This window comes from Cornus florida, unplaced genomic scaffold (genome assembly GCF_030987335.1).
Source record: "Cornus florida cultivar Cherokee Brave unplaced genomic scaffold, ASM3098733v1 CherokeeBrave_3.0.0_Hap2_Chr10, whole genome shotgun sequence".
Taxonomy (NCBI): Eukaryota; Viridiplantae; Streptophyta; class Magnoliopsida; order Cornales; family Cornaceae; genus Cornus; species Cornus florida.
In genome coordinates, this window is record NW_026775580.1 from 5939170 (window position 1) to 5958222 (window position 19053).

At 40.4% G+C, this 19053-nt stretch overlaps 1 protein-coding gene across 1 annotated transcript in view; it reads right to left on the reverse strand.

Moving 5' to 3' along the window:
* LOC132276753 (CLP protease regulatory subunit CLPX3, mitochondrial-like) overlaps positions 1-19053 on the reverse strand; it is a 73917-nt gene that overhangs the window by 36473 nt on the left and 18391 nt on the right. Inside the window, exons 6-7 of the mRNA XM_059778339.1 lie at positions 9960-10034; positions 9792-9869 (exon numbers count right to left, since the gene is read on the reverse strand). Coding sequence (XP_059634322.1) covers positions 9792-9869; positions 9960-10034 — 153 coding nt within the window. The remainder of the gene's footprint in view (positions 1-9791; positions 9870-9959; positions 10035-19053) is intronic.

The window sequence follows — 19053 nt, forward strand, 5'->3', positions numbered from 1 at the left end:
TATTTAATGAATGAAAAATCTGAGGTTGAAAAATTATTCAAGGATTTTTATATGATGATAAAAAATCAATTTCAAACAAAAATTAGCATTCTTCATACTGATAACGGCACCGAATACTTTAATGAAGTTTTAGGAAGTTTTTTACTAGAAAAAGGAATTTTTCACCAATCCACTTGTGTTGACACGCCCCAACAAAACGGAATTGCTGAAAGAAAGAATAAATATTTACTTGAAGTTTCTCGTGCCATCATGTTTTCAATGAATGTTCCTAAGTATTTGTGGGGTGAAGCCGTTTTAACAGCAACATATTTGATTAACAGGATGCCTACTCGTGTTCTTAACTATTTTACACCCCTTGAAAGCCTTAAAAAATCTTTTCTTGAAACTCGGATTTATTCCAACCTACCTTTGAAAGTATTTGGGTGCACTGTCTTTATCCATTTACCTAGTAGACTTCGGTCTAAATTGGATCCTCGGGCTGAAAAATGTGTATTTGTTTGGTATGCCCTAAATAAAAAAGGGTACAAATGCTTCAATCCGAAAACAAAAAAAAAAAAAAAAATGTTTATTAGTTTGGATGTCTTTTTTCTAGAAAATCATCCTTATTTTCATAAAACTTTTCTTCAGGGGAAGAAAGAAAGTGAAGAAAATTTTTGGGAGATTTCTACTAATATTCCCTTACCTAAAACTATTGTCTCACACTCTATTACTCCGAACACTGATCTTTTTAAACAGGGAAATGATGTTCTAGAATCAGGAAACCCAAGGCCTCCTAGTCCTAATCTGCCGAGCCTTACTGTATCTCCAACAAGGGGAGAAATCTTACCAACGGTTCCAAAAAAACTGAATCCTAAGCTTCTGGTTTATAACAGGAAACAGACTCATCAAAAGAGTAGAGAGCCTACTATTGTACCTGAGCAAGGCCAATCAAAGGTCCCGAGCAATGACTCCCTGAACACTCAAGGTACTCCAAATCCTAACTTGTCTGCAGTTGTCCCTACTATTTCTAATCATACAGAGTCACCTAGCCAAGTTCCTGTAGACCTTGATATCCCTATAGCTGTTAGAAAAGGAATCCAAACCTGTACCCAGCATCCCATTGCCAAATACTTGTCTTATGATAAACTTTCCCATAAACATAGGGCCTTTACTTCAAATATTTCTCACTTGTTTGTTCCAAGAAACATTCAGGAAGCACTAGATGATCCGAATTGGAAATCAGCAGTGTTAGAGGAGATGAATGCTCTTAAAAGGAGTGGAACGTGGGAGATAGTTGACTTGCCTAAAGGAAAGAAAACTGTTGGGTGTAAATAGGTTTTCACTATTAAGTGTAAAGCTGATGGTAGTGTTGAAAGGTACAAGGCAAGACTTGTGGCGAAATGTTTTACGCAAACATACGGCATTGATTACCAAGAGACGTTTGCTCCTGTAGCAAAAATAAATTCTATCCGAGTCTTATTGTCATTGGCAGTCAATTACATAAAAAATGCCTTTTAAAATGGAGACTTGGAAGAAGAAGTGTTTATGAGCTTGCCACCTGGGTTCAAAGGAAAACACGGTCAGAGCAAAGTCTGTAAACTCAAAAAATCCCTGTACAGTTTGAAACAGTCTCCAAGATCGTGGTTTGAACGCTTTGGAAAGGTTGTGAAGAGTCATGGGTATCATCAGAGTCAAGCAGACAATACCATGTTCTACAAACACGGTGAGGAAGGGAAAATTGCCGTTTTAATTGTGTATGTGGATGATATAATTTTGACAGGTGATGACATTGAAGAGTTGACCAAACTGAAGAAGAAACTTGCTAAAGATTTTGAAGTCAAAGATCTGGGAGCATTAAAATACTTCCTTGGAATGGAATTTGCCAGGTCAAGAGAAGGAATTTTCGTGAATCAACGAAAATATGTACTTCATTTGCTTAATGAGACAAGACTACTCGGGTGTAAAGCTGCTGACACTCCAATTGAAGTCAACCTGAAGTTAGAAGCTGCCGAACCCGAGAATATGGTTGATCGTGAAAGATATCAGATTGGTGGGAAGACTAATTTACTTATCTAACACACGCCCAGATATAGCATTTGTAGTCACTATGGTGAGTCAGTTCATGCACTCCTGGACAGGAACACTTTGAAGTAGTGTACAGGATTCTTAGGTACTTAAAGGGCTCACCAGGTAAAGGACTTATGTTCAAGAAACAAGGTCATTTGCAAGTGGAGGTGTACACAGATGCTGATTGGGCAGGTAGTATAGTTGATAGACGATCTACCTCAGGCTATTGCACCTTCGTTGGAGGAAACTTAGTCACGTGGCGAAGCAAGAAACAAAATGTAGTAGCGAGGAGTAGTGCAGAAGCCGAGTTCAGAGCACTCGCCCATGGGATTTGTGAAGCTATGTGGTTAAAAAGACTCCTTGAAGATTTGAAGGTTACTGTTTCTCCTCCAATGAGAGTCTACTGTGACAACAAGGCTGCTATTTCAATTGCTCATAATCCAGTCCTCCACGACAGAACCAAACATGTGGAAGTTGACAAACACTTTGTCAAGGAAAAGCTTGACTGTGGTAAGATTTGCATTCCTTATGTCTCTACTACTGAACAAGCTGCAGAAATCCTTACCAAAGGACTACATAAGAGACAGTTTGAAGTTTTAAGAAGCAAGCTAGCTATGGAAGACATCTCTAAGCCAGCTTGAGGGGCAGTATTGAAAAAGAGATATTCAGTTTTAATAAGACCAAATTTTAGGGGATATGATAGGAGTGTAAATATAGATAGTCAATGACTAAGATTAGGAAATTATGTTAGTGTATAGCCTATAGTTACAGCCTGTAGTTTCCTGTTACAGCCTATAGTTTCCTGTTATAGCCTGCAGTCACAGCCTGTAGTTTCATTTTTTTAGCTCTTTGTATTTCCTATTTAACTAAAGCATTGTAAACCATTATTTATACGGCAATATACAGATTCTTTTCAATCTTGAAATCGCCTATTGTATCCATACTTCTTCATGGCCTGAATAAACTTGCCAAACCAAGCTCTAGGTGACTGCTTAAGTCCATAGCCTAGAGGAAAGTCCATGTATACTTCTTCCTCTAAATCGGCGTGAAGAAATGCATTCTTCACATCAAACTGCTGAAGAGGCCACTCTAAATTTGCAGCCAAGGATAAGAGGACCCTTATTGTATTTATCTTCGCCACCGATGTAAATGTTTCCTAATAGTCTATCCCATAGGTTTGGGTATAACCTTTAAGCTACCAATCTTGCTTTAAACCTCTCCACTGAACCATCTACATTATGCTTCAATGTGAATACCCATTTGCAACCGTCTTCTTTCCCTTTGGTAGCTCAACAAGTTCCTATGTAGAATTTTTCTGTAAAGCTTCCATTTCTTCAATTATGGCAGCTTTCCACTTGGGGTTGTCAAGAGCTTCCGATAACTTATTAGCGACAAACACGGATGATAACTAGTTTGCAAATATTTTATAAGATGAAGATAACCGATGTGAAGATACATAATTAGAGATAGGATATTTTACAACTGAAAAACTAAAACGAGAGGGAGGTTTTCTTTCTCGAGTGGGATAACGTGCCCGAGTCTCAATAACTAATTCAGTAGCATCATGTGGTTGATCAAGATGATCAATAGGTAAATGAGCTGACTCATTAATAGAAGTATCAATAAAGAGTTTAAAGAAAGGAACTACCTCAGGATTACCAGTCACACAGGAGCGCTTAATTGGTCATTGGATCGATCAAGAGGTGGCTGAGTTGTATGTGTCTTCTCCCTTCTTGAGTATACAAATCTATGTGGCTCAAGGAATTTCTTTGAAGTCGGTACAAAATTTTCAAGAGATTCCTTTGAAGTCGATGCAAAAGTTTCAATAGACAATGATACACTAGTAATGATAGTGGCAACACCTCCCAAGACTTCTCTTCATTTCCCAAATTCTTGAATCTTCCCCTGAATAGTAAGCCTGATTTTCAACAAAAGTAACGTCCATGGAAACAATCATCTTTGTTGAAGGAGGGTGATAGCATTTGTATCCCTTTTGTGTCGGGGAATACCCCAAGAAAATACACTTAAGTGCTCTTGGATCTAGCTTACTCCGGTGTTGTTTATGGATATAAGTATAACAACACAGCCAAACACTTTGGGGGGAATGTGAAGAAGAGTTGGAATAGCGTCTGTTTTGGATAATATCTGAAGAGGAGTTCAAAACTGAAGGACTTTTGAAGGCATTCTATTAATGAGATATTCTGCAGTAAGGACAGCATCTCCCCAGAAAGTTTTAGGAACGGTCATAGCAAAGAGTAATGACCTAGCAACCTCTAAGAGATGGCGATTCTTATGCTCTGCTACTCCATTTTGGGGTGTATCAACACACGAAGTTTGATGAATGATGCCACGAACCTGAAAATAGACATTAAGCCCTCTCTTAAAATACTCCCCTCCATTATCTGATCGTAGAACATGTACTCTCGTGTAAAACTGAGTCAAAACCATTTGGTGAAGGGATTGGAAGGTGGCATAAACATCACTTTTTTCTTTCAACAAATAGATCCATGAAACACGAGTACAATCATCAATAAAAGAAACAAACCATTTAAAACCTAAATGATTAGGAACACGAGATGGCCCCACACATCACTGTGAACAATTGATGCGTCCTGGCTATCTAGATCATTGTGTTGAGTTTGGTTGGAAGATTCAAGGTGTTGCATAGGTTTTTTAGCAAATCTGGACTTGGTTTAGTCGGCTATAGCAGCAAAATGACTGACTGCACTCTTTCTCTACCCTTATGAGAGGGTTTCAAGAGGTCTCCTTGCTTGGCAAGTCAACTTGGAAAGTCAAAACAGGTTAGGCGGTTAGGCATCCTTAGACAAAGAGCTCCCAAGCTAAAAGGGCCCGCAATCCCCAAACCCCATGCTTATGGCCACTGGGTGTTTTTTTTCAGCACTGCTCATAGGGATTTTGCTATTGGTCATGTGAAGCTTCATCTTATTTGATGTGTTTGGGCTTGGAAAGACTTTAGTTGTTGATTCTTGGATTATGTATTGAATCTGGAACAATTTATGTGGCTCTAAGGGTCAGTTGAACAGGTCTTCCGTGGTTCCGAAATAGAATATACACTGTTTTCCTTTGCTTCTGAGATTTCTTCTGTGGAATTGCAATTCAGATTCATTGTTGGTTTTTGATTTGATTCTGGACCAGTACTTTTGCTAAGGCAGCAGGCTTATAATCTGGTTCCCAATTGTTTACAACATACTAGGCCTATAATTGTCACAATTTGGACTTGGACCTGCAATTTTTCGACTTTGGAATTCTGATTTATCCCATTTTTTTGTCCAAATTTTGTTCATGGCTGACCATAAACAACAATCTTATTTTCGGGCTGGTTCCTGTGGTGGTGGCCATCCTAGTGGACAACATGACAGGAAGTGTAAATCATTGTAGCCTTATGTTTCAGGACATGTAGCTTCTGATTTTGGTTCTCATGATGCAGTTATTACACAACTTAGCAAGCTTATTCAGACTTTGCAAACTACTCGTTCACCCACTTCCACTGCTACCTTGGCTAATTCAGGTAATATTGCATGTAAGGCTAAATCCACTCCATCCTGGGTCATTGACCCTGGAGATAGCTCACATATGTCGGGTACATCATCTCTTTCCTCTAATTTAAATCCTATTAATCATCACATTGTTTTAGCTAACGGTTCTTCTCAACCTGTCCTTGCAAAAGGTGTCCTTCACCCTTCCGATTCGTTATCACCATCTTCAAGTCTCCATGTTCCTTCCTTTTAATTTACTTTTTGTCAGTCAATTGACTAAAACATTAAACTGTTCCATAACTTTTTCTCCCACTTCATGTGTCTTTCAAGACCTTAGGACAAAGAAGGTGATTGGTTTAGGACATGAGAAAGATGGGTTATATTATCTTGACTCTAGTAAACCCCAGCCTGTCTTGTCATCAGCTTTGAGTGCTACAGTCTCTCCTCTTCAATGGCACTTTCGTTTGGGTCATCCATCTTTAGCAAAGTTACGATTAGCTATTCCTACGTTGAGTCGGTCATATCTCTGTTCTAGAGTGTGAAGCTTGTAAGTTGGGTAAGCATCATCGTAGTTCTTTCCCGAGTCGTAGTCATAGACGTGAGGCCGAGTCCTTTGACTTAGTCCACACATACATCTGGGGTCCTTCTAGAACCACCAATTTGAATGGATTCCTTTATTTTGTTATCTTCATTGATGATTATTCTCGAATGACATGATTATTTTTTATAAAAGAGAGATCTGAGTTACCTCGTATTGTTGCTAAATTTTACAATGAAATTCTTACTCAGTTTGGTAAGCGCATTAAAAAATTTCGATCTGATAATGCCTTAGAGTATACACAGTCTATCATGGATTCCTTTTGTGTTGATCGTGGTATCATTCATCAGACTAGTTGTGCTCACACTACTCAACAGAGAGGTATTGTTGAGCGAAAGCATCGCCACCTGTTGGATGTTGCTCGTACTTTGTTATTCAATATGCAAGTGCCAAAACATTTTTGGGTTCATGCCGTTCTTACTTCTTGTTATCTCATTAACCGTATGCCCTGTACTGTTGTGAATAACCAAACTCCTTTTTCTCTTTTATACCATAGTGTCTCTCCTTTTCAACTCACTCCTCATGTCTTTGGTTGTGTAGCCTTTGTTCATATCTTGGATCCTGGTTGAGACAAACTCTCTCTGCGTGCTCGTAAATGTGTTTTTCTTGGATATTTTCATACTCAAAAGGGGTACCGTTGCTATAGTCCTGAGTCTCGCTGATACTTTGTGAGTGCCAATATAACGTTTTTTTGAGTCCCATGCTTTCTTTTCATCATCTAGTGAGCGTTTGTTACTAGATCTCATATCTGCTCATGAGGGGGAGCCTTCCTTATCTTCTCCTATTCTTCCCATGCCATTGGATCCACCTTTTAATCCTCCTTTGCAGGTCTATCAGCGATCTCGATATCGTCCCATTGTTTCTTATAGTCTGGACACGATATATTCTCAACCAGAAGTTCTTGTTCCTCAATCTTCCACTTCTGCTACAGTTGATTTACCACTTGCGTCATCTTCTCAACCAGAGGTTCTAGTTCCTCCATCTTCCACTTATGCTACAGATGATTTACCACTTGCATCATCTTCCCAAGCAGAGGTTCTTGTTCATCCATCTTCCACTTCTGCTACAGATGATTTACCACTTGTGTTACGTTGAGGTAAACGTACTTGTTCTAAACATCCCATTGCTAATTTTGTGTCGTATAATCGTGTTTCCTCCTCCCTGCAGTCTTTTGCTTTTACTTTGTCTTCTATCTCTATTCCCTCGTCTTATCAACATTCTTTATCTACGTCTGAATGGAAACATGCTATGGATGAGCAAACGAATGCTCTTTATAAGAATCAGACTTGGGAGCTTACTGCTCTTCCTTCTGGGAAATGAACTGTTGGTTGTCATTGGGTTTAGACTGTGAAGTATCTTCCCGATGGTTCTGTTGAGTGTCTTAAGGCGCGTTTGATTGCCAAAGGGTATACGCAGACGTATGGAGTTGATTATTTAGAGACTTTTTCTCCTGTAGCCAGTCTTAATTCTATACGGGTTCTTCTTTCTGTGACAGTTTGTTGTTCTTGGCCTTTATATCAGCTTGATATAAACAATGCATTTCTTCATGGCGACCTTCAAGAAGAAGTTTACATGGATCAGCCTCCTGGTTATGTTGTTGCTGGTAGTGAGCACCTAGTATGTCGACTGCGAAAGGCTCTTTATGGTCTAAAGCAGTCCCCTCGTGCCTGGTTTGATGGATTCAGTGCTGCGGTGATTGAGTTTGGTTTCCAGCGCTCTACTTCAGATCATTTTGTATTTGTTCGCCGCACTTCTACTGGTACCATTGTCTTAATTGTTTATGTTAATGATATTATCATCTCTGAGTGATTCATTAGGCATTGCAGAACTGAAACGAAATTTAGGTCAACAATTTCATACTAAGGACTTGAGTTCTCTTCGCTATTCTCTTGGGATTGAAGTTAATCGTTCTTGTCAGGGCATCTCACTGTCTCAACTGAAATATGTTCTGGATCTTCTATCTGAGACCGGTTTTTTAGGTGCTCGACCTGTTGATACTCCTATGGACTCTATGGTCAAAATTGATGGTGAACAGGGAGAGTTGTTTGTTGATTCTGGACAATATCGACACTTGGTTGGAAAATTGATTTATCTTACTGTTACTCGTCCCGACATTACATATGATGTTGGTGTGGTTAGTCCGTATATGCATGCTCCTTGTCGACCTCATTTTGACGTTGTTTGTCACATTCTACGTTATTTGAAGGGTCCACCTGGAAATCACTGCTTGTATAAACCATCTTCCTCTTTATCTGTGATAGGGTTTAGTGATGCTGATTGGGCTGCCAATTGCCCTGATAGGATATCAACATCTGGCTATTGCACTTTTGTTGGTGGTAATCTTGTTACTTGGCGCAGTAAAAAGCAGTCTGTCGTTGCTAGTTCTAGTGTTGAAGCTAAGTATCCTGCTATGGCTCACACCACCTCTGAGATGTTGTGGGTCCGCTCGCTTCTTCAGGAGATGGGTATTGATGTTCCTACTCCTATGTCAACGCATTGTGACAATCAGGCCGCTATATTTATTGCTAGCAATCCTGTTTTTCACGAGCGCACCAAGCATATAGAGGTTGATTGTCATTTTATTCATGATCTTTTGATGCGGAAACAGATTACTACTCCCTATGTTTGCTGTAACGATCAGTTGGGTGATATTCTTACGAAGCCGTTAGCTTGTGGTGCTTTTCAGCGATTATGTTTCAAGCTGGGCATGTTTAATCTCTATGCTCCAGCTTAAGGGGGAGTGTCAGAGTTTATTTTGATTATTAAGGACATTATTGTAATTTTGCTTACTTAATATAAATAGGAGAGGTGGTGTGTAGAACCGTACACACACCAGATTCTCTCTTCTTTGTCTTCTTCTTCTTCTCCTCCTTCTCCTTCTCCTTCTCCTCTCTAACCCTAAAACACACTGTTATCCAATTTAACTGTTTCTTTATTGGAAGCTCAGTCACACAAAAGGACTACAAATGTTATCATCCAGAATCGAGAAAAGGTGAATGTAAGCATGGATGTCATTTTCCGTGAATCAAAGGCCCAATTTTCACACCTGACATCTCTTCAGGGGAAGGAATTTAGTACAATGGAAGAGATGGTTTCTGTATCATTGCCGTATATTCACTTTCTGTGACTCCAACAAATCCACTGAAAGGGAGCAAGTCACCACTGGTGGGGATAAAAGTACTTGTGGAAGATTGGATAAGTAGGATTTAAGGAGCAAAACACCATAACTTATGTGCCTCCACGTCAATCAGAATCCTTCCAGTTCCACTTGTGTCATCTCCATTGTCATTCTCCTCAACAGGTGTTGAATTCTCTGGTAATACCTCTGTTTAGCATTTAAAATTCACATCTTAAAATTTTCCATGCTTAAATTTTCAATTTTATCAAACAGCACCTAGTCTCAGGCCAACAGAACTCTCTTAGGCAGGCATCAGATAACACTTGCAGGGATTGAATAATACTTGGTTTACAAGGACAATAATGCTTGTGGAAGCCATCATATAATATATTAACTCAATATCAGAGCAACTCGCATGTGCTAAGGATTCCACAGCCCAATGTACAGAATCTATCACCTCAATACGAGAAGAATTGGAGCCACAAACATTTATTTGATGAATTAACAAGTATTGCATAATCAAATCACTTACAGTTCCTTCCAGCATTTTCAGTAAAGCCTGCTGAACACCCTCGCCAGACACATCTCTGCTGATGTTTAAGCTCTCAGCCTGCAGAAAAACTCAAAAAAGGAAATTTTTGGGACTGAAAATACATATACATTAATTCAGAAATAAATACGCTGGAAAAAAAGGTAGAACCTTCTTGGTTATCTTATCAACTTCATCAATGTAAACCATCCCCTGTTGAGCTGCTTGTACATTGAACTCAGCAACCTTCAAGCCAAATCCAAGGGCAGAGTTATTTGAGTTTACTGAATAATGAAAAGGTTTGAACATGGAAAAAATAAAAAGGTAGCATGGAACTGTAGAGACACAGATGTAAAAGTTTTAAATGACAAATTAAAATGCTAAAAGTACTAAAAAGTTATATTTTAAAACCAGTGACATGAGATGTGTAACTACCAACAAAAGCACTCTTTCGGCAAGGAGACATGATCAAGTAAACAAAAACAGTGTCTACACCGTTTGAAATAACAGATGCACATATGCGACTAATGAATCTACACAAAAGCAATGATGAAGGGTAAAAAATATAAAAATAAAATTATTGACTTCCCATTCAAGGAAAGCCACTGGAAATTTTCTATAAAGTAGGGAACAAGTTATGATGTAAAAAACTTATGAACATCAAGCCAAACAAGGCCAATACTAATACCTTCCTAATCAACCAACAAAAGTGCTATTTTGTTGGCCAGGATTGAGGCTTCTTCAATCATTTCAATGACAATTCACATTTATCAGCCCCCGGCCTGGAGCCTAGAAAGCCCATGAAACATCTAACACCCCGCCCCTCCCATCTTCTCTAATTAAATAACCCCCTGATCACTCCACCAAAGAAAAGCCAATGAAACTACAAATGTGATTCCAAATCTTTACAAGGGTAACAGAGATCAGATTTATACTCTCTTTTTTTAATCCAATTTTCTTCCTTTTTATTCATCAAAATACCTCAAGAATAATTACAGGCAAGTTCAACAAAGCCAATTTCCACCAGGAAAAGAGCCAACTCAAGACTATTTTATGAATGCAAGCAACTATTGACTAGCCTGATGTTTTTGTCTAACAGCCAATTCTAAGAGATGACACATAGGGGGCTGCTGGATTTCTCTGGAGACCATAACTGCATCAACTTCCTCCCATTAATGAGTCAACACTCAAATCAACTCAACAAAGCTTTCTCCCAGCTACTTGAAGTAAAGAGTCAACTCATACAGCATATATTTTGATACAGCTCTTAACCATGGCAAAACCACCCTAGGTATTCTGCTGCTAATAATTGCAATTATTTTTGACAGATTCACAGAAGCAAATTATGGAAACATACATGATTGATATTCTATGTGGGCAAGCTACATTAGCACTGTATTCAATATATATCCAAAATCAATGAGCCAGACTATATGTAAGCAGAAAAATTTACTAGAATTATAGTACTAAAATTCAAAGATGCCAGCTAGTTTAGCTGGTAAGGCATATTAAACCATGTATGCATGAGTTTAGGTCTCCTTAAGGAGCTTGAGTAACGTTTTCATCCCCATCCCGATTTATGTATCAAAAAGAAAAATTATATTACTAAAATCAACTCTAGAAAACTTTAACCCTTTAAATTACAGAAAGATTCATTTTACAATTTTGGTTTTGCCGAGATCTGTGCAAATCATTGAGAATATTTCCTTCTTTTTTCTGTTTCTTTGAGGGAGAGCATAATTTTTTTTGTCCAAACGCAAGAAATGTGCTAGGATATTATTAGAAACTCATGACTCAAATTTTTCAAGGCTGCAAATAAGCCAGGTCAAGCTTGGAACCTGACTATTTGAATGAAGATTGTTAAATTTGGGAAGTGCTCAAGCTCAAGTTAAGCCATAAGACCTCTGATCTGATCTTGGCTCAACAATCTCTTCGTTTTTTTTATAAGTAAAAATGTATTAAAGAGCGTTCAAAAGGGGAACGCATCCAAGTACAACAAGCCTAACAAGAGAAAAAATAAAAAAAAATAAAAACATAAAAACACAGAGAACATAAACAAGTGGATTAAGGACCCAAGGATCCTAATAGGTCAATCATGTCCTCCAAAGATGAACTCCTCCCCCACCCCCCCAAACATAAAAGATAGCTAATGATACGGTATTTTAACATTCCCACGGGAGATTCCTCCCCCTCAAAGGATCTACTATTACGTTCCTTCCGGATACACCACCAAACGCAAAGTGGTACCGCCCTTCAAAAATGAATAACGTGAGGACCTATACCACACCCTCTCCATGAGTCGATCAAACCTCTCGTAGACCGGGACATAACCCACTGTATACCAAACAGACCAAAGATGAGACTCCAACAGTCGTGAGCCACCTGACAATGTAAAAGGAGATGATTCACTAACTCTCCATCCCTCTTGCACATGCCACACCAATTGACCGCTACCTATCTTCTCCTTCTAAGATTGTCAAGGGTAAGAATCTTGCCCCAAACGGCAGTCCATACAAAGAATGCCACCCTCAGGGGAGCCTTCGAGCATCAAACCGTCTTCCAAGGAAAATGAGCCCCAGAGAAGCTTGAGAGGCAATGAAAGAAAGAGCGGACCTCAAATCTCTAAATAAGGGAATTTGGGCCTCCCCCATCAATCGTCTGTCTATACAGCAATTCCAACAAGTCCGCAATATCCTCCAACTCCCAGTCCTGAAACTGTCGCTGAAAACGCACATCCCAGGTGATCCTCCTGCTATCAAGACGATAACAGTCGGCCACCCAAGCAAGTCTGTCACCAGCAATCCTGAATAGTCTAGGAAACAAAGAAGCCAGCGCACATTCACCACACCATATATCCTCCCATAGCCTAGTGTCCCTGTTGTCTCGAACTCTGAATCTGATATGCTTGGAAAATTCATCCCATCCCTTCCGGATAAACTTCCAAACACCAACCAGTGGATAATCTAACCACCCTGGAGCCCCACCCTCCACTGTCCTCCCCAAAGCGACATGAAATGACCCTCCTCCATAACCGATGGCGGTCACCTCCAAATCTCCACAACCACTTCCCTAAAAGAGCAAAAGGGCTCCTGATACCCAAGCCACCCAACTGAATAGGCCTGCAAACCTGCTCCCACCATACAAGATGATATTTAAACTCATCCCCAAAACCACCCCAAAGGAAATTCCTCTGGATCTTCTCAATCCTTTCGGCCACAGAGACTGGAATCTGAAAAAGTGAGAAAATATGTAGGAAGACTTGATAAAGTGCTTTTCATAAGAGTGACCTTTCCCCCTTTAGACAAATACTGCTTCTTCCACCTAGCAAGCCTCTTCTCAAACCTGTCAATCACAGGGTCCCAATCCCCCACCCTTGTCGACGGCGAACCCAAGGGCAAACCCAAGTAAGAGATGGGGAAAGACGAGACCCCACACCCTAGAGTTGTTGCAAGATTGGTAATGTCCTGCACGTCCCCCACCGGGACTAAGGTGCTCTTCCCCGCATTCACTTTTAGGCCAGAGACAGCCTAAAAGGAAACCAAAACACACCTCAGATATCTCACCTGCAACACATCCAAATCACAAAACACCAAAGTATCATCCGCAAAAAGTAGGCGGGAGATTTCAAGCTGCTGTTCCAAATCTCTCCCCACCCTGAAGCCCCTAATGAACCCCAACTCCACAGCCCTCCTCAGCAGCCTGCTAAGAGCCTCCATAACAATGATAAACATAAAAGGCGAGAGAGGGTCACCCTATCTCAATTCCCGAGAGCTACCAAAAAAACCAGACGGAATCCCGTTCACCAAAACCAAGAACCTCACAGACAAAATACAAAACTCAATCCACCTCTTCCATTTCTCCCCGAAACCCAACCTCTCCAACATATAGAGCAAAAAACTCCAACTGACATGATCGTAGGCTTTCTCAACATCAAGCTTACAAAGAACTAGAATGCCACTACGCAATCTAGCATCCACAAACTCACTGGCAATAGGAGAAGAATCCAGTATTTGTCGGCCACCAATAAAAGCATTCTGGGATTCTGAAATAACTCCATCCAAAACATCCCTTAATCTCGAGGCAAGGACTTTAGCTATAAGTTTGTACATACAACCTACCAAACTAATCGGTCTAAAATCCTTTACGTCAGATGCCCCACCCTTCTTGGGAATAAGAGCGATGAAAGCTGTATTCAATGATTTCTCAAATCTCCCATTAGAATGGAAGTCCTGGAATGTCCCCATCACCTCTCCCCTTACCATACCCCAACTTGCCAACAATTCTCATAGTAAAGCCATCCAGTCCTGGGGCTTTGTCACCATTGCAGCTTTTGAGTGCTAACAAAACTTCCTCTTCAGTAAATGGAATCTCCAAGGCATCTCTATACATATCAGAAATCATATCGAAGTGTAAACCTCCAAGCCTAGGTCTCCTTTTGTTTGTCTCAGTGTACAATCGCTGATAATATGAGGCAATCCCCTACACACCTCATCCTCCCTACATAACTCCACCCCATCCACACAAATCCTCCCAATGTGGTAGTGGTTGCCCCGCTTATGGGCATTAACCAGCTTATAACATGGTTCAGCCAAAACCGGCCTACATCCACTGATGAGAAGAGATTCCACTATGATTCGTAGCAATATTACAATAGAGTACCAACACCGCGTACATGCCTTTTCACCATATACTGTAGAAATATCTTTATTATAATTATTTTTATTTTTATTAGTTGTTTTTAGCCTTTTATTATGTGTTTTATGTAAGATCCCTATAATCATAGAATTGCGTAGATAAGATCCCTGTAATCATGGGATCCAGTAGATAAGATCCCCATAATCATGGAATCATGTAGATTTTGGCATATTTTATGTTTTTCTTTGATTTGGTTTCCTTTCTCAGTACCCTATTCTTGTATATAAATATAGCTTTTGGCTATTGGTTTGAGTAAGCCAAAACCTAAAACTTCTTTTTGGTATTACAGGAAAACAAAAACATTCGCTTCCCCATCTTCCTCCCCAATGCCGCCACCTTCTCTCTCCCTCTCACCATTTTCCCTCACCTGCGGTGCACCTCCATCTCCTCCCAACCCTTGCGCCGGACCCCTCAGGTAACCCTCTATTTTTTACTCCTTTTTCAAGAGAATTCCTTTAGGTTTTTTTATGATCTAAGGATCCTTCTGGGTGTTTTTTTTCTTTTGTGGGCCACCGATGTTTACTCGGCAGCATATTTAGAGGAAAGCGCCGATTTTTCCGGCCTTGTTTTTTTCTTTCCTCCCTCTTTGACGTGTGGACCAGCCTTATTTTGGTACTATGAGTGATTCTAGAAGCCAAAAGGACACTTTATCTTCGGGTCGTGGCCGCACTGCCGTAGTAGCCGATACTATTGGTGGGTATACTACAACACAGATTGTTATCCGTCCTGCTTCAACTCCTCCCAGACCATCTTTTCAGGATTTTAATCTGTTACAGTCCCAAATTGGTCAGGAGTAGTTCAGAGCTTTATCTACCAGCGGCTCTTCTACTCCCATGTCATAGGTACTCCTGCTTTTCATGTTAAAGTAGGAAAACCTACTTGGATTCTGGATTCCGGAGCAAATGATCACATGACTGGTGAGTTGTCATTATTTTTTACCCCCGTTACCCCTATTATCAGGTTGTTAGTCTAGCCGATGGGTTAACCACCATTATTCGTAGTAAAGGAGATGTTCATCTATCCCCTTATATTATTTTGTTATATGTTCTTCGTGTTCGTAACTTTGCATTTAATCTTCTATCTGTTAGCAAACTTGCCAAATCACTAAACTGTGCAGTGATTTTCTTTTCTCATTACTGCATTTTAAAGGACCAGTGTTCGAAGAGGATTTTTGGCAGGGGATATGAGCACGATGGCCTCTACTACTTTAGGGATCCTCTACCGATACCTCCTCCACTTGCTTCAAGCCTATGTTCTTTCGGTTTCCAGGTCTTATGATTTTTCTTTTGAGACTTTAAGTTTATGGCATGCTCACCTTAGGCATGTAAACTTACAGTATTTATGTCTGCTTTTTTCCCTTCATTAATAACGGCTTGTAGAGATAATAAGTTTCAATGTGAGATTTGTGAGCTTTCTAAACATACTAGAACCGGTTATATTTCTCATATGCATCGTGCACCTAGTATGTTTGATCTCATAGATTCTGATGTGTGGGGTCCTTCTCCTGTTACTACTTTTTGGGGCATCACTATTGTGTCACATTCATTGATGATTATTCATACAGCACATTGGTATTTTTACTTTAAAAGTAATCTGAAAATTTTCCCTTGTTCACTCAATTCCTCCAAATGATCAAAACTTAATATAAAACTGTTGCTAAGAATATTAGGTCTAACAACGGTCATGAATAATTCCAATGAGTTTCGGTCTCAACTTAACCAACAGGGTATTCTTCATCAACTTACTTGCCTATATACCCTTAAACAAAATGGTGTCGCAGAGCGTAAAAACCGCCAACTAATGTCAGTTGTTCAATGTCTTTTAAGTGGTATGAATGTGCCAAAGTATGACGGTTCTTACAGCTACTTTTCTCATTAATCGTACCCCTAGTAGAGTCTTAAATGGTAAGGCCCCCTTACAAGTGTTTCAGCATGATATTACTCTTTTTTCCATCATGCCTCGGGTGTTTGGATATACATGTTTTGTTCAGAATCGTAGCTCTTCTCGTACTAAACTTGATGACAAGGCCATTAAATGTATCTTTTTAGGATACTCTTCCATGTCAAAAGGTTACCGGTGTTATGATCCAGTACACAAACACATGTATCACTCTCTTGATGTCACCTTTCATGAGCATACCCCTTTTTATGGTTCTAACACTATCTTGAAGGAAACTTCTACTCTCGATCAAGAGGCGAACCTCTTGTTCGTACTCTTCCTATTTTTTAAGAAAAGTCTTCTCTTTTGGTTTCCTCACCCTATTTGCTAGTCTATTCTCACCGCCCTCGTGCTCTGCCTCCACTGCCTTCATCCTCCTTAGATTCAGGTTCACGCACATCTCCCTCTCCTTTACATTGCCCTGACCCTGTTCCTGATTCTCGGTATCCCACTCGGTACCGCAAACCCCCTGCTCGATTTGGATTCTCTTGTAGTACAGATTATCCTATTTCGCAGTATATCTCTTATGATGGTCTTTCAAGGTCTTATCAAGCCTTTATAAGCAAACTTGATTCTATTTCCATTCCCAAAAATGTGTTTGAGGCTCTCTGAAATCCCAATTGGATGTCTGCTATGAAGGTAGAAATGGATGTTTTGCAGCATAATTGAAATGGATGTTTTGCAGCATAATTTTCTTTTTTTGATAAGTAAATAATTCTTAAAAGGCGTTCAAAAGGGGAACGCATCCCAAATACAACACAAAAGCATGGTACCCTAAGGCCCCAAGGAGGTCAGGAAATCAATTGTCTCCTCAAAAAAGAACAATATCTACCCGAAATCTAGAAAAAAAGATAACTAATAACATAGGACTTAAGCATAGCAACCGACGACCGACGACTCCTTTCCTTCAAAGGATCTACTATTACGTTCCTTCCATAGGCACCACCATAGAAGGCGCAATCCTCCAATACCTTCAAGCTTGAGGTCCCACTCTTCCCCCTCTCCAAGCATCCATCAGACCTCTCGTTGATCTAGGCATGACCCATGAAACTCCGAAAAGGTTAAACAAAAGACTCCAGCAATCCAACGCCACTGGACAATGCAAAAGAAGATGATCCACCGTCTCTTCATTACACTTACACATACAACACCAGTTGACAGTAATCCGATTTCTCTTCCTCAAATTGTCAAGTGTCAATATTTTGCCCCATACCACTGTCCACGGAAAGAAAGCCACCTTAAGCGGCGCCTTGGATCGCCAAATAGCCTTCCACGGAAACGTAATCCCATCCGTGTCCCTAAGACATCCAAAAAAGGATCTCACACTAAAACTTGCTTTAGCAGAAGGAACCCAAACCATTAAGTCCCTACCTCCTCCACGAATCTCCTGTCTATATACAACAACTCCAACAATCCAGAAACATCCTCCAACTCCCAATCCTGAAAAGATCTCGTAAACAACACATCCCATGTCATCCTCCCGTTATCAAGACGATAGCAGTCGACAACCGAGGCCTGTCTGTTAACAGCAATCCTAAACAGTCTGGGGTAGAGGCCTGCTAAGGTACGATCACCACACCAAACATCTTTCCAAAACCGAATCTCTCTACCCTCCTGAACTCTGAATCTGATATGCTTAGAAAACCCATTCCACCCCTTCCAAATGGCTTTCCACACGCCCACCCCTCCCAAAATCCTTACCGTATCCAAACACCACCCTCCCCTACCCTCCCTAAACCGGCACAAGATAACTCTCCTCCATAACCTATGACGCTCAATACCAAACCTCCACAACCACTTGCCAAGGAGAGCCCTATTGAACGGCACTAACCTCCTAATCCCTACTCCTCCGAATTTCATGGCCTGCAAACCTTCTCCCAACAAACAAGATGATACTTAGAATTCATCCCCTAAAACGCCCCATAAAAAATTCCTCTGCAATCTCTCAATTGACGCAGCCACCGTTGATGGAATCTAGAATAAGGACAAAAATAAGTAGGAATGTCAAATGCTCGATAACGTGCTCTTCAGCAAGGTGACTCTCCCTACTTTCGATAAGTACTGCTTCTTCCATCCAACAAGTCTCCTCTCCACCCTCTACCAATGGATCCCAAGCACCCACAGTCCTTGTGGAAACCCCCAAAAGGCATGCCTGAATAAGAAATCGGAAAGGAACTAACACAACCAAGAGTAGAAGCTAACTCCTCCAAATCGTGAACCTCCCCCACCAGAATCATAGCACTCTTTCCCACATTCACTTTCAATCCCGAAACTGCCTGAAAACACACCAACACCGACCTCAAATATCTCATCGGGGACACCTCAACCTCGCAAAAGACCTAAGTATCATCTGCGAATAGTAAACGAGAAATCTCCACAAAATGATCATCCTCCCTTCCCACCCTGAATCCCCTGATGAACCCCAACTCCACTGCCCTACCCATCAACCGACTGAGTGCCTCCATAACAATAACGAACAAAAATGGATAGAGAGGATCCCCCTGTCATAAGCCTCGCGAACTTCTAAAAAAACCGGTTGGAGACCCATTAACCAGCACCGAGAATCTCGCTGTAGAAATGCAAAACTCAATCCATTTCCTCCATTTTTCCCCAAAGCCCATCCTTTCCAACA